The sequence below is a fragment of the Chiloscyllium plagiosum genome, unplaced genomic scaffold (assembly GCF_037043375.1).
Source record: "Chiloscyllium plagiosum isolate Xiang-an unplaced genomic scaffold, Cpla_swu_hap1 HiC_scaffold_6, whole genome shotgun sequence".
NCBI lineage: Eukaryota > Metazoa > Chordata > Chondrichthyes > Orectolobiformes > Hemiscylliidae > Chiloscyllium > Chiloscyllium plagiosum.
In genome coordinates this window covers 127,886,334-127,909,868 of record NW_028270144.1, presented here as the reverse complement: position 1 = coordinate 127,909,868, position 23,535 = coordinate 127,886,334, and the positions used below count along the sequence as shown (strand labels likewise).

The following is a 23,535-nucleotide window of genomic DNA, read 5'->3' as shown; positions in this document are numbered from 1 at the left end:
GGAGGCATTGGAACGGGTGCAGAGGAGGTTTACCAGGATGTTGCCTGGTATGGTAGGAAGATTGTATGAGGAAAGGCTGAGGCACTTGGGGTTGTTTTCATTAGAGAAAAGAAGGTTTAGGGGTGACTTGATTGAGGTGTACAAGATGATTAGGGGGTTAAATAGGGTTGACAGTGTGAACCTTTTCCCGCGTATGGAGTCGGGTATTACAAGGGGGCATAGCTTTAAATTAAGGGGGGGTAGATATAGGACAGATGTTAGGGGTAGGTTCTTTACTCAGCGAGTCGTGAGTTCATGGAATGCCCTGCCAGTAGCAGTGGTGGACTCTCCCTCATTATGGGCATTTAAGCGGGCATTGGATAGGTATATGGAGGATAGTGGGCTAGTTAGGTTAGGTGGGCTTGGATCGGCGCAACATCGAGGGCCGAAGGGCCTGTACTGCGCTGTATTCTTCTATGTTCTATGTTCTAAACCCTTCCTATTCATATACCCATCCAGATGCCTCTTAAATGTTGTAATGGTACCAGCCTCCACCACATCCTCTGGCAGCTCATTCCATACACGTACCACCCTCTGTGTGAAAAAGTTGCCCCTTAGGTCTCTTTTATATCTTTCCCCTCTCACCCTAAACCTATGCCCTTGTGTTCTGGACTCCCCGACCCCAGAGAAAAGACTTTGTCTATTTATCCTATCCATGTCCCTCATAATTTTGTAAACCTCTATAGGGTCACCCCTCAACCTCCGACACTCCAGGAAAACAGCCCCAGCCTGTTCAGCCTCTCCCTATAGCTCAAATCCTCCAACCATAGCAACAGCTTGTAATTCCTTTCTGAACCCTTTCAAGTTTCACAACTTCCTTCCGATAGGAAGGAGACCAGAATTGCACGCAATATTCCAACAGTGGCTTAACCAACATCCTGTACAGCTGCAACGTGACCTCCCAACTCCTATTGGGAGAGAGGGTGGAACGTTGTCTCTAACTGAGAGGGGCTTGAGGGACCCCAGGGAGAAAGGAATCGAAGGTTACGCTATTGGGGGGGGGGGTGAAAGTGAGGGAAAGTGGGAGAAGGCTACAGTGGAGCCGAAACAGCAGCATGGAATAGATGGGCCAAATGGCCTGTTTTTGTGTTACCAGCACTGTGATGTTGCTATGCTGTGCCCGTTAGTTTGATACATTAATTCCTGGGTTTTAACAATGTCCGTTTCTGTTTCAGAACGACCACTACATTACACTGAGAAGGTTTTACCCATCCTACACTCGCTGGGCACTGACAGTTACCTGGTGGTGAAGAAGAACATGGCCATTGAGAACATGTTGATGTATCTGGGTATGTGCTCCACCTGCAGTGACCTGACCACCGGGTCTCAGCATGAGGGAGGAGGCTGGGGGACAGTCACTGCCCATACACCGGCCTGGGGAGAGGGAGCTGGGAGCTAGGGCCTGGGGAGAGGGAGCTGGGGCCTGGGGAGAGGGAGCTGGGGCCTGGGGAGAGGGAGCTGGGGCCTGGGGAGAGGGAGCTGGGGCCTGGGGAGAGGGAGCTAGGGCCTGAGGAGAGGGAGCTGGGAGCTAGGGCCTGGGGAGAGGGAGCTGGGAGCTGGGGCCTGGGGAGAGGGAGCTGGGGCCTGGGGAGAGGGAGCTGGGGCCTGGGGAGAGGGAGCTGGGGCCTGGGGAGAGGGAGCTGGGGCCTGGGGAGAGGGAGCTAGGGCCTGAGGAGAGGGAGCTGGGAGCTAGGGCCTGGGGAGAGGGAGCTGGGAGCTAGGGCCTGGGGAGAGGGAGCTAGGGCCTGAGGAGAGGGAGCTGGGAGCTGGGGCCTGGGGAGAGGGTGCTGGGAGCTGGGGCCTGGGGAGAGGGAGCTGGGAGCTAGGGCCTGGGGAGAGGGAGCTGGGAGCTAAGGCCTGGGGAGAGGGAGCTGAGGCCTGTGGAGAGGGGAGTGGGAATGGGGCCTGGGGCCTGGGGAGCGGGAACTGGGGCCTGGGGAGCGGGAGCTGGGGCCTGGGGAGCGGGAGCTGGGGCCTGGGGAGAGGGGAGTGGGAGCTGGGGCCTGGGGAGTGGGAGCTGGGGCCTGGGGAGTGGGAGCTGGGGCCTGGGGAATGGGAGCTGGGGCCTGAGGAGAGGGAGCTGGGAGCTAGGGCCTGGGGAATGGGAGCTGGGGCCTGGGGAATGGGAGCTGGGGCCTGGGGAATGGGAGCTGGGGAATGGGAGCTGGGGCCTGGGGAATGGGAGCTGGGGCCTGGGGAATGGGAGCTGGGGCCTGGGGAGCGGGAGCTGGGGCCTGGGGAGCGGGAGCTGGGGCCTGGGGAGCGGGAGCTGGGGCCTGGGGAGCGGGAGCTTGGGCCTGGGGAGCGGGAGCTTGGGCCTGGGGAGCGGGAGCTTGGGCCTGGGGAGCGGGAGCTTGGGCCTGGGGAGCGGGAGCTTGGGCCTGGGGAGCGGGAGCTGGGGCCTGGGGAGCGGGAGCTGGGGCCTGGGGAGCGGGAGCTGGGGCCTGGGGAGAGGGAGCTGGGGCCTGGGGAGAGGGAGCTGGGGCCTGGGGAGAGGGAGCTGGGGCCTGGGGAGAGGGAGCTGGGGCCTGGGGAGAGGGAGCTGAGGCCTGGGTAATGGGAGCCGGGGCCTGGGGAGAGGGAGCTGGGGCCTGTGGAGAGGGGAGTGGGAATGGGGCCTAGGGCCTGTGGCCTGGGGAGCGGGAGCTGGGGCCTGGGGAGCGGGAGCTGGGGCCTGGGGAGTGGGAGCTGGGGCCTGGGGAGAGGGAGCTGGGGCCTGGGGAGTGGGACTGGGGCCTGGGGAGAGGGAGCTGGGGCCTGGGGAGTTGGAATGGGGCCTGGGGAGGTGTGTGCTGGGGCCTGGGGCGAGGGGAGTGGGAATGGGGCCTGGGGCCTGGGGCCTGGTGAGTGGGAATGTGGTCTTGGGAGAGGGAGCTGAGGCCTGGGGCCTGTGGAGAGGGAGCTGGGGCCTGTGGAGAGGGAGCTGGGGCCTGTGGAGAGGGAGCTGGGGCCTGGGGAGAGGTAGCTGGGGCCTGGGAAGAGGGAGAGGGGAGTGGGAATGGGGCCTGGGGAGAGGGAGCTGGGGCCTGGGGAGAGGGAGCTGGGGCCTGGGGAATGGGAATGGGGCCTGGGGAGAGGGAGCTGGGGCCTGGGGAGAGGGAGCTGGGGCTGGGGAGAGGGGAGTGGGAATGGGGCCTGGGGAGAGGGGAGTGGGAATGGGGCCTGGGGAGAGGGAGCTGGGGCCTGGGGAGAGGGAGCTGGGGCCTGGGGAGAGGGAGAGGGGAGTGGGAATGGGGCCTGGGGCCTGGGGAGAGGGAGCTGGGGCCTGGGGAATGGGAATGGGGCCTGGGGAGAGGGAGCTGGCGCCTGGGGAGAGGGAGCTGGGGCCTGGGGAGAGGGAGAGGGAGCTGGGGCTGGGGAGAGGGGAGTGGGAATGGGGCCTGGGGAGAGGGGAGTGGGAATGGGGCCTGGGGAGAGGGAGCTGGGGCCTGGGGAGAGGGAGCTGGGTCTGGGCATTCCCATGTCTAGATTGGGAGGGGTGTATTTCTGGAACACACTAGGGGGTGGAGAGACAGTGGGAAAAGAGAAATATGAAGAGGGGAGGAGTGTGAGTAGGGGGGGTGGGGGGGGTGGCGGGGGGGTGTATGGGGAGGGAGAATGTGAGGAGGGGAATGGTTCCATCGATGAGGATTGTCATTTCCGTGGTTGGAGTTGGGAGGCCGGGTTCAGTAAAGAGAAATCTGAGGGAAGATTTGATCAAAATCCTGAGGCAACTGAGCAGAACAAATTGGGAGAAACAGTTTCAGCTTCTGCCAGGACTGAGTAAGAGAGGCACAGACTGAAGGAGTGACATTCGGGTCTGGAATGTTCCGCCTGAGAGAGTGGGGGAGGTTAGCTTCACTCGTGAAGGGGTCGTTATTGAAAGTTCATGCATTTAAGATTGGAGCGACTGGGCTTGTATACTCTATGCTACTCTCTCCCCACCCCCACCCTCCTCTAGCTTATCTCTCCACGCTTCAGGCTCTCTGCCTGTATTCCTGATGAAGGGCTTTTGCCCGAAACGTCGATTTTCCTGCTCCTCGGATGCTGCCTGAACTGCTGTGCTCTTCCAGCACCACTAATCCAGAATCTGGTTTCCAGCATCTGCAGTCATTGTTTTTACCTTGTATACCCTTGAGTTTAGAAGACTGAAAGGGGATCTGATTGAGACATATAAGATTATTAAAGGATTGGACACTCTGGAGGCAGGAAACATGTTTCCTCTGATGGGTGAGTCCCGAAGCAGAGGACACAGCTTAAAAATATGGGGTAGACCATTTAGGACAGAGATGAGGAGAAACTTCTTCACCCAGAGAGTGGTGGCTGTGTGGAATGCTCTGCCCCAGAGGGCAGTGGAGGCCCACTCTCTGGATTCATTTAAGAAAGAGTTGGATAGAGCTCTCAAAGATAGTGGAATCAAGGGTTATGGGGATAAGGCAGGAACAGGATACTGATTAAGGATGATCAGCCATGATCATATTGAATGGTGGTGCAGGCTCGAAGGGCAGAATGGCCTACTCCTGCACCTATTGTCTATTGTCTATTTATTGTAAGAGGGTGAGAGGGTGGCACTGATTCAGTTGTTATTACAGAGAGCCAGGAGAGCCAGCATGGAGATGATGGGCTGAATGGCCTCCTGAGCTGTCACCATTCTGTAACTCTAGTTCCGGGGATTGGGGAAGATCGCGGGGAAAGGCTGATTTGGGGTGACTCAGGAACATGGGAAGAGAAGGTTGGAATGTGGGCCAGTTAACAGCAGCACGTTGGCCGAGTGGGGAACGTTGGCGCAAAACAAGACAAGTGATCCCAGCTTTGTTTACTCCCCCGTGGTCTGTAATTGTCACTGGCTGGGCCTATGCCGTGAGGGAGGGGATTCCAGGATTGTGACCCAGCGACACTGAAGGAATGGCGATGTATTTCCAAGTCAGGATGATGAGGGGCCCGGAGGGGAACTTGCAGGGGGCTGGTGTTCCCATGTATCTGCTGCCCCTTGTCCTTCTAGATGGAAGTGGTCATGGGTTTGGAAGGAGCTGCCTGAGGATCTTTGGTGAATCTCTGCAGGGCATCTTGTAGATGGTACACCCTGCTGCTACTGAGCGACGGTGGGGGGGGGAGGGGATGTTTGTGGATGTGGTGCCAATCAAGTGTGGGCTGCTTTGTCCTGGATGGTGTCAAGTGTGACCACTTATTTCTCAGGTGAAACCTTATCAAAGATGGTGCTAACTAGAGAGAGTCCAAATGGTGGGATTTGGATAATCCTGTTATGGTATCCCTCTGAAAGCTGCCTGGGGGGCGCGATGGCCCACTGATATTATCCAGAGACCCATCCTTACCGAGTCTAGCTGACGTGTAACCCCAGACCCACAGCGATGTTGGTGACTCTTAACTGCTCTCTGGGGATGGGCAATAAATGGTGACCTCACCAGCGCGCCCTCGTCCTGTGAATGAGTGAAGAAAAAATCTCTGGTGAGACACCAAATGATCCCAAGAATGAAAGGCCTAACATATGAGGAAAGTTGGAGGACTCTGGGTATATACTCAATGGAGTTCAGAAGGATGAGGGGGGATCTAATTGAAACATACAGAGTACTGAATGGCTTGGACAGAGTGGATGTTGGGAAGATGTTTTCATTGGTAGGAGAGACTAGGACCTAAGGGCACAGCCTTAGAGTAAAGGGAAGACCTTTCAGAATGGAGATAAGGAGAAACTTCTTCACCCGGAGAGTGGGGAATCTATAGAATTCATTCCAACAGAAGGCTGTCGGGGCTGGGTCACTGACGATATTCAAGATGGAGATAGAGAGGTTCTTAAGTTATCAAGGGGGTCAAGGGTTATGGACTGAAAGGGGGAGAATGGGGATGAAAAACATATCAGTTGTGATTGAATGGTGGAGCAGACTCGATGGGCTGAACGGCCTAATTTCTGCTCCTTTGGTTTATGGTCTTATGGCACAGGAGGATCCCAGGCTGATATTGTCCAGGTTCTCCCCTTGTTGAGGAGGAGAGTGCTTCATATTCCCTCCCGATTGGGGACAGATGGGAAATGATCTCAGATACATCATCGTGGGTTAGACTGATGTACTCATCTCTCTCTCTGTCTCTCTCTCTCTCTGTCTCTCTCTCTCTCTCTTCTATCTCAAACCCTTCCCCTCCCTCATAACTATTCTTCATCTCTCTCCCTTCCAACCTTTCTCCCTCTCCTCTGACAAACCCCTCTCTCACCTTCCCTCCCCTCCCCCAACTTTCCGCCCCACTCCCCTTCCCCCTCTCTATCTGCCCTGCCCTTCCCTCTCTCCCCTTCCCCCCTCCCCTTCTGTCTCCCTCTCTATCTCTTCCTCTCCCCTTCCCCCCTTCCCCTCTCCCACCCTCCCCTTCTGTCTCCCTCTCTATCTCTCCCTCTCCCCTCCCCCCTCCCTCTCTCTCCCTCTCCCCCTCCCCTTCTGTCTCCCTCTCTATCTCCCTCTCTCCCTTTCCCCATCCCTCCCTCTCTCTCCCACCCCTTCCTCTGCCCCCCGGGTGTGTTCCCTATGCCCCCCCCACAGCCAGTAAGGTGGCGGATCAGAAACACGGCATGGTGAGATTCCGGGAGGAGAGGAAGCTGGGATTGGGAGTGGGCAGTTTCAGTGACCGTTACTTCATGCTGACCGGCTACACCCTGCGGCTCTATAAGGAAGTGCGGGTAAGTGGGCACTCCGTCCCAGGACACAGCCAGGCCATTCGTCCCAACGGTTCCTGCTTGCCCCTGACCCAGCCACCCCTCACCCAATCCTGATGTACAGCTCAAACCCACCCGCCTGGTACCCAGTCAGTGTCCAGGCCCCTGGGGGATGGGTGTGGGGAGAGACCAGTCAGTGTCCAGGCCCTGGGGGGGGTGGGGGTGGGGAGGGACCGGTCAGTATCCAGGCCCCAGGAGGGGTGGGGGTGGGGAGAGACCGGTCAGTGTCCAGGCCCCTGGGGGTGGGGGTGGGGGTGGGGAGAGACCGGTCAGTGTCCAGGCCCCGGGGAGGGGGGGTGTTGGGAGGGACCGGTCAGCGTCCAGGCCCCTGGGGGTGGAGAGTGGGGAGGGACCGGTCAGTGTCCAGGCCCCGGGGAGTGTGGGAGTGGGGAGAGACCGGTCAGTGTCCAGGCCCCTGTGGGTGGGGGTGGGGAGAGACCGGTCAGTGTCCAGGCCACTGTGGGTGGGGGTGGGGAGAGACCGGTCAGTGTCCAGGCCCCGAGGGGGTGTGGGAGTGGGGAGGGACCGGTCAGTGTCCAGGCCCCTGTGGGTGGGGGTGGGGAGAGACCGGTCAGTGTCCAGGCCCCGGGGGTGTGTGGGAGTGGGGAGGGACCGGTCAGCATCCAGGCCCCGGGGGGTGGGGCTGGTGAGGGACCGGTCAGTGTACAGGCTCCGGGGGGTGGAGGTGGGGGTGGGGAGGGACCGGTCAGTGTCCAGGCCCCCTGGGGTGGGGGTGGGGGTGGGGAGAGACTGGTCAGTGTCCAGGCCCCTGGGGGTGGGGTGTGGAGAGACTGGTCAGTGTCCTGGCCCCTGGGGGTGGGGGTGGGGGTGGGGAGGGACCGGTCAGTGTCCAGGCCCCTGGGGGTGGGGGTGGGGGTGGGGAGGGACCGGTCAGTGTCCAGGCCCTGGGGGGGTGGGGAGGGACCGGTCAGTGTCCACGTCCCGTGGGGGGGTGGGGAGGGACCGGTCAGTGTCCAGGCCCTGGGGGTTGGGGGTGGGGGAGGGGACAGTCAATGTCTGTGCCCTGGGGGTGGTTTTGTCCCGCTCCAAGCCCCAGGAACCCCCCCTCATCGGGAATTGTCTCCTGGAACGTGGTCACTCCGGTGTAGACATCCTCAGCATCGACACAGGCCCTTCGGCCCTTCGAGTCCAAGATATCTCTCTGCTTTGCAGCCAGCCATATCAGAGTGAGATCCTTTTCCTGAGTCAGGGACAGACTCCAGACCAACTCCGGGGGTCAGTGCTGGGACAGCTCAGCATTATCAGGAGACGTACTGCTCAGTTCACATGATCAACTGTGTGTGATACAGAGTAAAGCTCCCTCTACACTGTCCCCATCAAACACTCCCAGGACAGGGACAGCATGGGGGTAGATACAGAGTAAAGCTTCCTCTACACTGTCCCCATCAAACACTCTCAGGGACAGGGACAGCACGGGGTTAGATACAGAGTAAAGCTCCCTCTACACTGTCCCCCATCAAACACTCCCAGGGACAGGGACAGCACAGGGTTAGATGCAGAGTAAAGCTCTCTCTACACTGTCCCCCATCAAACACTCCCAGGACAGGGACAGCACGGGGTTAGATCCAGAGTAAAGCTCTCTCTACACTGTCTCCCCCATCAAACACTCCCAGGGACAGGGACAACACAGGGTTAGATACAGAGTAAAGCTCCCTCTACACTGTCCCCATCAAACACTCCCAGGGCAGGGACAGCACGGGGTTAGATACAGAGTAAAGCTCCCTCTACACTGTCCCCATCAAACACTCCCAGGGCAGGGACAGCACGGGGTTAGATACAGAGTAAAGCTCCCTCTACACTGTCCCCATCAAACACTCCCAGGACAGGGACAGCATGGGGTTAGATACAGAGTAAAGCTCCCTCTACACTGTCCCCATCAAACACTCCCAGGACAGGGACAGCATGGGGTTAGATACAGAGTAAAGCTCCCTCTACACTGTCCCCATCAAACACTCCCAGGACAGGGACAGCATGGGGTTAGATACAGAGTAAAGCTCCCTCTACACACTCCCAGGACAGGGACAGCATGGGGTTAGATACAGAGTAAAGCTCCCTCTACACTGTCCCCCATCAAACACTCCCAGGACAGGGACAGCACGGGGTTAGATACAGAGTAAAGCTCCCTCTACAATGGGCGAGAGCTGGCGTGTTAGTTTCTCCTTGCTGTGCTCTAACTGGGGGAGGTTTGTTTTGTAACAGAGCAATAAACCTGAGAAGGAGTGGGCAGTGAAGAGTTTGAAAGTCTATCTTGGAGTGAAGAAGAAACTGAAACCACCAACATGGTGAGTGAAATGTTGCTGTTAACTCTTTCCCGGGGTGTGGGCATCACTCACAAGGCGTACCTGACCGTCCCTACTTGCCCCCCCCCCCGACTCTGTGGCTCGCCCAGCTGCTTCAGGGGCAGTTAATAGTCAAACGCTTTACTGTTGGTTTGGAGTCACGTGTGTGTCTGAGTTCCAACCCGAAATGATGTCATTACGTTAGCTTCTTACACAGGATTTCTACAGAATTCCGATTTCACCATCTGCTGATCTGTCACTGGGGAAATATATGGATCTATCATAAAGGACACAATAACAGGACGTTCAGAAATATGTAACATAATCACAAAATGGAGATGCCGATGTTGGACTGGGGTGGACAGAGTTAAAAATCACACACCATCAAGTTATGGTCCAACAGGTTTAATTGGAAGCACTAGCTTTCGGAGCACTGCTCCTTTTTCCACATCCACCTGATGAAAGAGCAGTGCTCCGAGAGCTAGTGCTTCCAAATAAACCTGTTGGACTATAACCTGGTGCTGTGTGATTTTTAATATAACATAACCAAGCAGAGTCCCTGAGGCTTCATAAAGGGGAAGTGATGGCTGACGTTTTGACTAGAGCTCGCTGAGGAAGGAACAAATGGGTTAAATATTAGATTTTTTTTAGATTAGATCACATTACAGTGTGGAAACAGGCCCATCGGCCTAACAAGTCCACACCGCCCCGCTGAAGCGCAACCCACCCATACCCCTACATTTACCCCTTACCTAACACTACGGGCAATTTAGCGTGGCCAATTCACCTGACCTGCACATCTTTGGACTGTGGGAGGAAACCGGAGCACCCGGAGGAAACCCACGCAGACACGGGGAGAATGTGCAAACTCCACACAGACAGTCGCCCAAGGCCAGAATCGAACCCAGGTCTCTGGTGCTGTGAGGCAGCAGTGCTAACCACTGACCCACTGTGCTGCCCTTAAATATGGTACCACATAGAGTCATACAGTATGGAAGCTGACCCTTCGGCCCACCCAGTCCATGCTGACCATAATCCCAAACTAAACTAGTCCCACCTGCCTGCTCCTGGCCATATCCTACCAAACACTTCCTCTTCATGTATCCATCCAAATGTCTTTTAAGTGTTTTAATTGTACCCACATGCCCCACTTCCTCAGGAAGTTCGGCCTGAGTCAGGGACAGACTCCAAGCCAACTCCGGGGCTCAGTGCTGGGACAGCTCAGCATTATCAGGAGACGTACTGCTCAGTTCACATGATCAACTGTGTCTGATAGAGAGCAAAGCTCCCTCTACACTGTCCACACCAAACACTCCCACACACGAACCACCCTGTGTATAAAACATTTGCCCCTCATGTCTTTTTAAAACTCTCTTCTCTCACCTTAAAAATGTGCCCCCAGTCTTGAAATCCCCCATCCTAGGGAAAAGACACCTACCATTAACTCTATCTATATGCCTCATAATTTTATAGACCTCTATCATGTTGCCTCTCAATGCCCCACGCTCCAGTGAAAAAAGTCCCAGCCCATCCAGCCTTTTTTTAATATCTCAAACCCTCCGTACCCAGTAACATCGTGATAATTCTCTTCTGAACCCTCTGCAACTTAATCATATTCTTCTGATCACACATGAGACTCCTTCATAAAGACGCGGTCATGGTGTTGGAGATGGTGTGTTAGTGTGGAGAGAGGATTGGTGAACAAGTCAAAGTTGGGATTCAGGGGAAGGGAGCATTGAAAGGAGGGAACCCTGTATCTTGTGTGCCACAGGGATCAGTGTTGGGGCTGCAATTCTGAACAATCTACTGTATATTAATGACTTGGATGGGGAAAGTGAATGTATTACAGGCATGTTGGTGGATGAAGCCAAAATAGGTGGGAAGGCCAGTAGGGAGACTGATGGAGTCTGCAGAGGGAGATAGATAGATTTGGCTAAAATAAGATGGAATATAATGTGGGGAAATGATTATGTAATAATGTTATAAAGATTATGAAAAACAGAATATTATTAAAATGGAGGAAGACTGCGTGAACCTGTATTATTGGGTGATATGGGAATCCTCGTGTTAAATACAGCTAGCATCCAAGCTCAGTGGGTAATAGGGAAGGCATAGGGACTGTTGGCCTTTAGTACCAAGGGAATGGAAGATAAAAGAAGGAAGGTTTTACTAAAATTATTAAGGCACAGGTCAGACCCCAGCTGGAATACTGTGAATGGTTTTGGGCCCTGTATCTAAGGAGAGACATCCTGGCATTGGAGACAGTCCAGAGAAGGAGCACTCAGCCGATCCTGGGGATGGAGGGACTGTCTGATGGGGAGAGGGTGAGCAGGTTGGGCCTGTACTCGTTGGAATTTAGAAAAATGAGAGGTGACCTTGTTGAAACATGTCAGATTTTTCAGGGACTTGACAGGGGGAGATGTGGAGCGGTTGTTTCCCCTGGTGGGAGTGTCTAGGACCTAGAGGGCACCATCTCAGAATAAGGGGTCATTTACAACAAAGACAGGGAGGAATTTCCTCTCTCCGCGGGGAGTGAATCTGGGGAATCCTTTACCACAGAGGGCTGTCGAGGCTGGGTCACTGAGGATATTCAAGGCCGAGAGAGAGAGATTTTTAATTGGGAAGGGAATCGAGGGTTATGGGGAAAAGGCAGGAAAGGGGAGTTGAGGATTATCAGATCAGCCATAACTTTATTCACTTATGGGATGTGGGTGTCACTGGCTGGGCCCAGCATTTGTTGCCCGTCCCTAGTTGCCCCTTCAGAAGGTGGGGGTGAGCTGCCTTCTTGAACCACTGCAGTCCATGTGCTGTGGGTTGACCCACAATGCCCTTAGGGAGGGAATTCCAGGATTGTGACCCAATGACAGTGAAGGAACGACGATATATTTCCAAGTCAGGATGGTGAGGGGCTTGGAGGGGAACTTGCAGGGGGTGGTGTTCCTATATTTTGATGTAGATGATGTGAGCCTGATCTTCCACGGAGAATACGTTGATTGATCGAGCCACATGTTGCCATGACACCCGGTTGTGGTAGACAATATCTGACAATAAACTGTGTTCTCTGTTCCAGCTGGGGGTTCACCATTGTTTATGAAAACAAGGAAAAGCACGAGAAGCAGCATTGGTGAGTACTCCTGGGGATTCTGGGGGTAATTGTGGGATTCTGTGGGTAATTGCTGGGATTCTGTGGGTAATTGCTGGGATTCTGGGGGTAATTGCTGGGATTCCAGGGGGTAATTGCTGGGATTCTGTGGGTAATTGCTGGGATTCTGGGGGTAATTTCTGGGATTCTGGGGGGTAATTGCTGGGATTCTGGGGGGTAATTGTGGGATTCTGGGGGGTAATTGCTGGGATTCCAGGGGATAATTGCTGGGATTCTGGGGGTAATTGCTGGGATTCTGGGGGTAATTGCTGGGATTCCGGGGGTAATTGCGGGGATTCCGGGGGTAATTGTTGGGATTCCGGGGGTAATTGCTGGGATTCTGGGGGGTAATTGCTGGGATTCTGGGGGGTAATTGCTGGGATTCTGGGGGTAATTGCTGGGATTCTGGGGGTAATTGCTGGGATTCCAGGGGGTAATTGCTGGGATTCTGTGGGTAATTGCTGGGATTCTGGGGGTAATTTCTGGGATTCCAGGGGGTAATTTCTGGGATTCTGTGGGTAATTGCTGGGATTCCGGGGGTAATTGCTGGGATTCGGGCGGTAATTGCTGGGATTCTGGGGGGTAATTGCTGGGATTCTGGGGGTAATTGCTGGGATTCTGGGGGTATATGCTGGGATTCCGGGGGTAATTGCTGGGATTCGGGCGGTAATTGCTGGGATTCTGGGGGGTAATTGCTGGGATTCTGGTGGGTAATTGCTGGGATTCTGGGGGGTAATTGCTGGGATTCTGGGGGTATATGCTGGGATTCCAGGCGGTAATTTCTGGGATTCTGGGGGTAATTGCTGGGATTCCGGGGGTAATTGCTGGGATTCTGGGGTGTAATTGCTGGGATTCTGGGGGGTAATTGCTGGGATTCTGTGGGTAATAGCTGGGATTCTGGGGGGTAATTGCTGGGATTCTGGGGGGTAATTGCTGGGATTCTGGGGGGTAATTGCTGGGATTCTGGGGGGTAATTGCTGGGATTCTGGGGGTATATGCTGGGATTCTGGGGGTATATGCTGGGATTCCAGGCGGTAATTTCTGGGATTCCGGGGGTAATTGCTGGGATTCTGGGGTGTAATTGGGATTCTGGGGGTAATTGCTGAGATTCTGGGGGTAATTGCTGGGATTCCAGGGGGTAATTGCTGGGATTCCAGGGGGTAATTTCTGCGATTCCGGGGGTAATTGCTGGGATTCCGGGGGTAATTGCTGGGATTCGGGGAGTAATTGCTGGGATTCTGGGGGGTAATTGCTGGGATTCTGTGGGTAATTGCTGGGATTCTGGGGGGTAATTGCTGGGATTCTGGGGGTAATTGCTGGGATTCCAGGGGATAATTGCTGGGATTCCAGGGGATAATTGCTGGGATTCTGGGGGGTATATGCTGGGATTCTGGGGGGGTATATGCTGGGATTCTGGGGGGTAATTGCTGGGATTCTGGAGGCTAATTGCTGGGATTCTGGGGGGTAATTGCTTGGATTCCGGGGGGTAATTGCTGGGATTCTGTGGGTTATTGCTGGGATTCTGGAGGCTAATTGCTGCAATTCCGGGGGTAATTACTGGGATTCTGGGGGGTAATTGCTGGGATTCTGGGGGGCAATTGCTGGGATTCTGGGGGGTAAATGCTGGGATTCCAGGGGGTAATTGCTGGGATTCTGGGGGTAATTGCTGGGATTCCAGGGGGTAATTGCTGGGATTCCAGGGGGTAATTGCTGGGATTCCGGGGGGTAATTGCTGGGATTCTGGGTGGTAATTGCTGGGATTCTGGGTGGTAATTGCTGGGATTCTGGGGGTAATTGCTGGGATTCCAGGGGATAATTGCTGGGATTCCAGGGGGTAATTGCTGGGATTCCAGGGGGTAATTGCTGGGATTCCGGGGATAATTGCTGGGATTCCAGGGGATAATTGCTGGGATTCTGGGGGGTATATGCTGGGATTCTGGGGGGGTAATTGCTGGGATTCTGGGAGTTAATTGCTGGGATTCTGGGGATAATTGCTGGGATTCTGGGGGGTATTTGCTGGGATTCTGGAGGCTAATTGCTGGGATTCTGGGGGGTAATTGCTGGGATTCTGTGGGTAATTGCTGGGATCTGGGGGTAATTGCTGGGATTCTAGGGGGTAATTGCTGCGATTCTGGGGGTAATTGCTGGGATTCCAGGCATAATTGCTGGGATTCTGGGGGGTAATTGCTGGGATTCTGGGGGTATAATTGCTGTGATTCCAGGATTTCTCCATGTCTGCGTTAGTCTCCAGGCACAGATGTGCTCCTCGATTAGATTCAAGACTGTCACTCAATCCTGGGTGTCTGTCAGTCTATGTTTAAACCAACCTGAAACCTACTGATTAGATTCCAGTCAGTCAAGCAATTCAGGAGTATATGATGGGGACAGTGGTGAATGAACTTTACTTTCAGTTTACTTTCAGTTTAAAAAGGTAGAGAGAGCTTTACTCTTATGTCCAACCCGGTGCTATCCTTGTCCTTGGAATGTTTGATGGGGGACAGTGTAGAGGAAGCTTTACTCTGTATCTGACCCTGTCTGTCCCTGTCCTGGGAGTGTTTGATGGGGGACAGTGTAGAGGGAGCTTTACTCTGTATCTAACCCCGTGCTGTCCCTGTCCTGGGTGAGTTTGATGGGGGACAGTGTAGAGGGAGCTTTACTCTGTATCTAACCCCGTGCTGGTGCTGGGTACGGCCTGGTGAGTTGGATCCCATGTATAGGTGTTGTGTGTTGGTTTTTGTTTAGGTATGTGTGCTGTGACACTCAGATGGAGCAGCGAGAGTGGTTTGCGACCTTCCTGTATATCCAGGTAATTTCTTTAAATTTACATTCAAGTTGTAAACGTTAAGGAAAGCAATGCCAGTTGTGTGTCCTCCACCTCGTTGTCTCATTCCCCAACCCGCCCCAGTTTGATTGTGCTGCTCTGAAGGTGTGGGTGTCAATGGGTAGACCTCGAAGAAGCTGGTCATGACCCACATTATTGAAGCATTTACTGGGGCACTTCACAGGGCAGTGAAGGGTTAATCCCACTGTGTGGGCCTGGAGTCACGTGGAGGTCAGACTGAAGGACCTTATTGAACCGATGGAGTGCTGCACTGTCGGAGGGTCAGTGCTGAGGGAGTGGGCACTGTCGGAGGGTCAGTGCTGAGGGAGTGGGCACTGTCGGAGGGTCAGTGCTGAGGGAGTGGGCACTGTCGGAGGGTCAGTGCTGAGGGAGTGCCGCACTGTCGGAGGGTCAGTGCTGAGGGAGTGCTGCACTGTCGGAGGGTCAGTGCTGAGGGAGTGAGTGTGGGGGGCAGAGGGTGTGAGTGCAGGGGTTAGAGGGTGTGAGTGCGGGGGTTAGAGGGGGTGAGTGCGGGGGGTAGCGGGGGTTAGCGGGAGTGAGTGCGGGGGTTAGCGGGAGTGAGTGCGGGGGTTAGCGGGAGTGAGTGCGGGGGTTAGCGGGAGTGAGTGCGGGGGTTAGCGGGAGTGAGTGCGGGGGTAATAGGAGTGAGTGCGGGGGTAATAGGAGTGAGTGCGGGGGTAGAGGGAGTGAGTGCGGGGGTTAATGTGAGTGAACGCGGGGGTTAATGGGAGTGAGTGCGGGGGTAGAGGGAGTGAGTGCGGGGTGTAAAGGGAGTGGATGAGGGGCCTAGAGGTAGTGAGTGCGGGGGTTAGCGGGAGTGAGTGCGGGGGTTAGCGGGAGTGAGTGCGGGGGTTAGCGGGAGTGAGTGCGGGGGTAATAGGAGTGAGTGCGGGGGTAGAGGGAGTTGGTGAGGGGTAGAGGGAGTGAGCAAGGGGGTTAATGTGTGTGAACGCGGGGGTTAATGGGAGTGAGTGCGGGGGTAGAGGGAGTGAGTGCGGGGGGTAGCGGAGTGAGTGCGGGGTAGAGGGAGTGGGTGAGGGGGTAGAGGGAGTGAGCGCGGGGGTTAATGTGAATGAACGCGGGGGTTAATGGGAGTGAGTGTGGGGGTAGAGGGAGTGAGTGCGGGGTAGAAGGAGTGAGTGCGGGGGTAGAAGGAGTGAGTGCGGGGGTAGAAGGAGTGAGTGCGGGGGGTAGAGGGAGTGAGGGGGTAGAAGGAGTGAGTGCGGGGGGTAAAGGGAGTGGATGAGGAGCCTAGAGGTAGTGAGTATGGGGGCTAGACCGAGTGAGTGCGGGGGGGCTAGACCAAGTGAGTACGGGGGGCTAGAGGGAGTGAGTGCGGGGGGGCTAGAGGGAGTGAGTGCGGGGGGTAGAGGGAGTGAGTGTGGGGGGTAGAGGGAGGCAGGGTCCCTTACATGGAGGGTTATGGACTGGGCTGGAGAATGGGAGGGGGGGGGTGGGGCTCTGAGGTTATTAAAGTTTCTCGAACCTGCCATCGCTCAGAATATGGAGGGGGTCAGGATTCTAACATCAGGCACAGCCGGTCAGTGGGTAACTATGGCAATGGATGTGGGCACCGTCAACACAGGACTGAGGGTGTTGTCCTGAAATACACACAGTGTAGGAAACAGGGCAAATGGGCTTCGAGCACAGATTGACGTTGGTGGGTACAATGTTGTGGGGTCTCACAGAATCAGGGCCGCATTGGGGATCAGGGCTGGGGATTAAATATCCCAAGGGATACATGTCCTATTGGAAGGTCAGGGGGATGGGCAGAGGGGGAGGGGTTCCCTTGTGAGTAAGACGTGTAGGTAGATCAATAGCACAAAGTGACCGCGTTGGAAGGTGTCGTATCTGTGTGGGTCGAGTTGAGGAACTGCTAAAGGAAAAAGCCCCTGATGGGAGTAAACACAGGACTGCCCTCCCCCCCCCCTCCACCCCCCTCCCCTCCCCCACCCCCCGAGCTGTGGTCGGGGTGTGGGGTCGATAATAAACCCGCAGTTAGAAAAGGCAGGTCAGAAAGACACTATTACAATAATCCTGAGGGACTTCAATATGCAGGGGGCCCGGAAAATCAGGGTGGGAGCAGATCATAAGGGAAGGAATTTGTGGAATGCCTATGAGATGGATTTTTTTGGAGCAGCTTGTGGTTGATTCCTGAAGGAACAGGTAGGTCTGGATTTGGTGATGTGTAATGAGACAGACCTGATTCGGGAGCTTAAGGTGAAGGAACCCCCTCCCCCTCCAAGGGGGCAGTGACCATAATATGACCATATTCACCCTGCAGTTTGAGAGGGAGAAGCTGGGATCAGAGAACAGAATTACAATTGGGAAAAGGGAACGAGATGAGGGAGGAGCTGGCCAGAGTTGATTGGAAGGGGAGCCCAGCAGGGTGGAACAGCAACGGCAGGAGTTTAGACCATAGACCATTGAATATTACAGCGCAGTATAGGCGCTTCAGCCTGTGATGTTGCACCGACCTGAGAAATTAATCTGATGCCCATCTAACCTACACCGTTCCATTATTATCCATAAGTATGTCCACTGTCCATTTAAATGCCCTTAAAGTTGGTGAGTCTACTACTGTTGCAGGCTGTGCGTTCCACACCCCTCCTACTCTCTGAGTAAAGAAACTACCTCTAATATCTGTCCTATATCTATCACCCCTCAATTTAAAGCTATGTCCCCTCACCGTCCGAGGAAAAAGGCTCTCCCTGTCCACCCTATCTAACCCTCTGATTATCTTGTATGTCTCTGTTAAGTCACCTCTCAACCTTCTTCTCTCCAATGAAAACAGCCTCAAGGCCCTCAGCCTTTCCCCATAAGACCTTCCCTCCAAACCAGGCAACATCCCAGTAAATCTCCTCTGTACCCTTTGCAAAGCTTCCACCTTCTTCTTATAATGCGGTGACCGGAACTGTACACAATACTCCAAGTGCGGCCGCACCAGTGTCTTTTACAGCTGCAGCATGACCTCACGGCTCCGAAACTCAATCCCCCTGTCAATAAACGCCAACACACCATATGTCTTCTTAACAACTCTATCAACCTGGGTGGCAACTTTAAGGGATTTATGCACCAGGACACCGCCAAGGATTTTACCATTAGCCCAATACTCTGCATTCCTGTTACTTCTTCTGAAGTGAGCTACCTCACACTTTTCTGCATTAAACTCCATTTGCCACTTCTCAGTCCAGCTTTGCATCTTATCTACGTCCCTCTGTAACCCACAACATCTTCGGCACTATCCATAACTCTGCCTACATTAGTGTCAATCCCAAATTTATTAACCCATCCGTCTACATCCACCCCCAGATAATTTATAAAATGACAAACAGCAGTGGCCCCAGAACAGATCCTTATGACACACCACTAGTAACTGAGCTCCAGGATGAACATTTCCCATCAACCACCACCCTCTGTCTTCTTTCAGCGAGCCAATTCCTGATCCAAACAGCTAAACCTCCTAAATCCCCAAACTTCATATTTTCTGCAATAGTCTATTGTGTGGAACCTTACCAAACACCTTACTGAAGTCCATATCCACCACATCAACTGCTTTACCTTCATCTACCTGTTTACCTTCCTGAAGAACTCAGTAAGATTTGTGAGGCACGACCTACCCTTCACAAAACCGTGTTGACTATCTCTAATCCAATTATTCCTTTTCCTGATGATTATAAATCCTATCTCTTATGATCTATTTCAACACCTTACCCACACCTGAAGTAAGGCTCACTGGTCTATAATTACCAGGGTTGTCCCGACTCCCCTTTGTAAACAAGGGAACAACATTTGCTATCCTCCAGTGTTCTGGCACTACTCCTGTAGACAACAATGACATAAAGATCAAAGGCTCTGCAATCTCCCTGGCTTCCCAGAGAATCCGAGGATAAATCCCATCCGGCCCAGGGGTCTTATCTATTTTCAGATCTTCCAAAATTGCTAAAACTTCCTCTTTGTCAACCGCATTTCCATCTAATTTTGTAGCCTGTATCTTTGTATTCTCACTAACATTGCCCTTTTCCAATGTGAATACTGATGAAAAGTATTCATTGAACACTTCCCCTATATCCTCAGGTTCCACACACAATTCCACTACTGTCTTTGATTGATCCTACTCTTACTCTAGTCATCTTTTATTCCTGATCTACCTACAGAAAGCTTTAGGGTTTTCCTTGATCCTATCCGCCAACAACTTCTCATGTCCCCTCCTGGCTCTTCTTAGCTCTCTCTTTAGATCGTTTCTGGCTAACTTACCCTAACTGAGCCTTCACGCCTCATCCTTGGGAGGTGCAGCTGAAACTCATCCCGAGGTGGAAGAAACACACTCGAGGGAGGAGGGGCCGACCCTGGCTGGCCGGGGAATCCAGGGACAGCTTAAAGCCAAAGGAAAAGTGGACAATGTGGTGAAGATTAATGGGAAGGAGCGGATTGGGAAACCTTCAAAAATCAGCAGAGGGTCGTGATAAATGCTGTCGGTGGGAGGGGATGAAATATGCGAGTAATCTGGTTTGTAATATCGAAGATTCGAAAAGAAGGTAACAGAGGCGTTGGTGGTGATCTGTCAGGAATCACAGAAGGTGGGGAGAGTCCCAGAGAACTGGAAGGTGGTTAATGTAACACCCCTGTGTGAGAAGGGGGGGAGGTAGAAGACAGGAGACTATCGGCTGGTTAGTCTGACCTCAGTCATTGGGAAGGTTTTAGCATCCATTATTACGTATGAGATTGCAGAGTACGTGGAAGTGCACGGCTTCATCAAGGAGAGGGTCATGCCTGACAAATCTGTTTGAATTCTTTGAGGAGGCAATGAGCAAGTTAGACAAAGGAGAGCCAGTGGATGCGATCTATTTGGATTTCCAGAAGGCCTTTGACAAGGTGCCACACAGGAGGCTGCAAAATAAGGAAGAGCCCAATGTGTTAGGGGCAAGGTACTGGCATGGATACAGGATTGGCCGACTGGCAGGAGGCAGACAGTGAGGATAAAGGGGTCTGTTTCAGAATGGCAGCCAGTGACTGGTGGAGTTCTGCAGGGGTCTGTGTTGGGACCAGAGCGATTCACATTATACATTAACAGTCTGGACGGAGGAACTGAGGGCACTGTTGCTCAGTTTACAGATGACACAAGGGTAGGTGGAGGGACAGATAGTGGTGAGGAAGTGGGGAGGCTACAGAAGGACTGGGACAGGCTGGGAGAGTGGGAAAGGAAGTGGCAGATGGAATACAATGTGGGAAAGGGAGAGGTTATGCCCTTTGGTAGGAAGAATAGAGGCGCAGACTATTTTCTAAAAACTGAAAGGCTTCAGAAATCCAAAGCACAAAGGGACTTGGGAGTCCCAGTTCAGGATTCTCTGAAGGTGAACATGCAGGTTTAGGTGGCAGTTCGGAGGGCAGATGCAATGTAAGCATTCATTTCAAGAGGGCTGGAATACAAGAGCAGAGCTGTACTGCTGAGGCTGTATAAGGATCTGGTCAGACCACATTCAGAATCTTGTGAGCAGTTTTGGGCCCGTATCTAAGGAAGGATGTGCTGGTCTTGGAGGGGGGGGGCAGAGGAGGTTTACAAGAATGATCCCAGGGATGAAGGGATTGTCATATGAGGAACAGGTGAGGACCCTGGGTCTGTACTCGATGATGAGGGAGGTATCTCACGGAAACTTCCAGAATACTGAGAGGCCTGGATAGAGAGGATGTGGAGAAGATGTTTCCACCAGGAGGCGAGACTAGGACCCGAGGGCCCAGCCTCAGGGTGAAGGGGCGACCCTTTAGAACTGAGATGAGGAGGGGTTTCTTCAGCCAGAGGGTGGGGAATCTGTGGGACTCATTACCGCAGGGGGCTGTGGAGGCCAAGTCACTGAGTGTATTTAAGACAGAGATAGATAGGTTCCTGATTAGTAAGGGGGTCAAAGGTCACAGGGTGAATGGGGTTGAGAAACGTATCAATCATGATCGAATGGCAGACTAGACTCAATGGGCTGAATGGCCTAACTCAGCTTCTATATCTAATAGTCTGATGGACACAGTGAGGGATTCTGGGGTTATCAGGGTGAGGGGTGTGGGGTGGGGGAGATGGGCATGTGCTCTTGTTTCCAGGTGTGTGTGTGATGGGGTTTCTCACTCTCTCTGTCTCTCTTTCTCTCTCTTCCCCCCTCCCCCTGTCTGTCTCTCTTTGTGTGTCTCTCTCTCTCTCTCTCTCTCTCTCTCTGTCTCTCTCCCCCCCCCCTCTCTCTCTCTCTCTCTCCTCTCTCTCTCTCCTCTCTCTCTCCCTCTCTCTCTCTTCCCCCACTCTCTCTCTCTCTCCTCTCTCTCTCTCTCTCTCTCCTCTCTCTCTCCCTCTCTCTCTCCCCCACCCTCTCTCTCTCTCTCTCTCTCTCTCACTCTGTCTCACTCTGTCTCACTCTGTCTCACTCTGTCTCACTCTGTCTCACTCTGTGTCTCTCTCTCTGTCTCTCTCTGTGTCTCTCTCCTCTCCCTCTCTCTCTCCTCTCTCTCTCTCCTCTCTCTCTCTCCTCTCTCTCTCCTCTCTCTCTCCTCTCTCTCTCCTCTCTCTCTCCTCTCTCTCTCCTCTCTCTCTCCTCTCTCTCTCTCTCTCTCTCCTCTCTCTCTCCTCTCTCTCTCCTCTCTCTCTCCTCTCTCTCTCCTCTCTCTCTCTCCTCTCTCTCTCTCTCTCTCTCTCTCTCTCTCTCTCCTCTCTCTCTCCCCACCCTCTCTCTCTCTCTCTCTCTCTCTCTGTCTCTCTCTCTCTGTCTCTGTCTCTCTCTCTCTCTCCGCCCCCACCCCCCTGTGTTTGTTTTCCTCAGCACGACGGGGATGTGTGGCCAATGAACCCTTCCAGCTCACGGACCTCGCGGTCACCTCCAGACTCCAGGTTTAATAACGTCTCCCTGATCCCTCTGCGAGGCAATGCCAGTGAAATGAGGAACAGTGTGGCTGCCTTTACTGCTGACCCTCTCTCAGTGAGTGCTCGTCAAACACGTGTCCATCACTAGCACGTTACCCTGTACACCCAGGCAGGGGTGGGAGCAGGGGGCTGGGTGGGGGGGCGGTTACTGAGGGGGTTGGTGAGGGCACAGGTGATAGGACTGAGCTGTGATGCCTCCGACCCTGGTTCCACACATTAGTTTTGCTGGACTGGACGTTGTGTCAGTCATTCCTGCCCCGCTCACTGTGTTGGAACTGACCGAGGGGCAGCGTGAAGTGAAGATCTCCCTCCACTATCTTGAGGATGAGTGGTCAAACTGAGGATCCCTCCAGGGGGGACTCTAAGGGTCATCCCAGCCAGTTGGCATCCGCTGAAGGCACTGGGCAGATGAGGTTGGCATAGAACGGGCAGCTCATGTACACAGGTCCCAGACACCTTCAATTCTCGTTTACCCCAAACTTCCCATCCCTCATCCAACACCCAGCTGGGGGCAATCTCACTGAAACAGGAGAAACCCTCGAGCAAAACCTCATGTCTCACTCTCGTCAGGATCAACACAAGAATGCCACGTCTCAAACCGTCACCAGCATCTCCATCTCAAAGGGGAAGGGTGCTGATTGGTTGACAACTCAACTCTGATTGGCCGGGCTGAGAAAACAATAGGTAGCAATAGGCGCTCCAAGGTCCTTCAAGAAAAAGATGAGAGGCTTGAGCTGATTCCTTTTGTTTTCAGAGGATGGATCCTTGCGTCTGATATGAAGCAATGCTCACAGAGGGAGGTGTTTTGACACTGGTTGCCGTAATCCTGAAGTGGGGCTCTGAACTCTGTTGGGTGGTGGTATCTGATGGAGCTCTGAAGGAAAACAGGTGCCCTCCCAGCAGAACAGTATCCCGCTCCCTGAGTCTCTCAGTACCAGCTCCCTGCTCTCTCACTGAGGAATGGCCATCATTTTCAAGCCTTGAGATAGGGTCATAGTGGGAATAGGTTTGAGGAGGACTGTTTCAGACTGAGTTGGGAGGTCATGTTGCAACTGTACATTGAAGAAGGCGTGTAGTATGCTTTCCTTTATTGGTCAGAGTATTGAGTACAGGAGTTGGGAGGTCATGTTGCGGCTGTACAGGACATTGGTTAGGCCACTGTTGAATATTGCGTGCAGTTCTGGTCTCCTTCCTATCGGAAAGATGTTGTGAAACTTGAAAGGGTTCAGAAAAGATTTACAAGGATGTTGCCAGGGTTGGAGGATCTGAGCTACAGGGAGAGGCTGAACAGGCTGGGACTGTTTTCCCTGGAGCGTCGGAGGCTGAGGGGTGACCTTATAGAGGTTTATAAAATCATGAGGGGCATGGATAGGATAAATAGACAAGGTCTTTTCCCTGGGGTGGGGGAGACCGGAACTAGAGGGCATAGGTTTAGGGCGAGAGGGGAAAGACATAAGAGAGACCTAAGGGGCAACTTTTTCACACAGAGGGTGGTACGTGTATGGAATGAGCTGCCAGAGGATGTGGTGGAGGCTGGTACAATTGCAACATTTAAGAGGCATTTGGTTGGGTATATGAATAGGAAGGGTTTGGAGGGATATGGGCCGGGTGCTGGCAGGT

At 53.8% G+C, this 23,535-nt stretch overlaps 1 protein-coding gene across 8 annotated transcripts in view; it reads left to right on the top strand.

Annotated features, from left to right (window-relative positions):
* arap1 (ArfGAP with RhoGAP domain, ankyrin repeat and PH domain 1) overlaps window positions 1-23,535 on the top strand; it is a 209,758-nt gene that overhangs the window by 177,781 nt on the left and 8,442 nt on the right. For 7 of the 8 annotated variants that reach the window (XM_087988447.1, XM_087988448.1, XM_087988446.1 and 4 more), the window contains 6 exons: window positions 1,215-1,328; window positions 6,561-6,697; window positions 8,954-9,036; window positions 12,104-12,157; window positions 14,918-14,981; window positions 21,815-21,970. In XM_087988447.1, the coding sequence (XP_087844573.1) occupies window positions 1,215-1,328; window positions 6,561-6,697; window positions 8,954-9,036; window positions 12,104-12,157; window positions 14,918-14,981; window positions 21,815-21,970 (608 nt within the window). Of the gene's footprint in view, window positions 1-1,214; window positions 1,329-6,560; window positions 6,698-8,953; window positions 9,037-12,103; window positions 12,158-14,917; window positions 14,982-21,814; window positions 21,971-23,535 lie in introns of those variants that run through there. The other variant, XR_015757500.1, reaches the window with a different exon arrangement.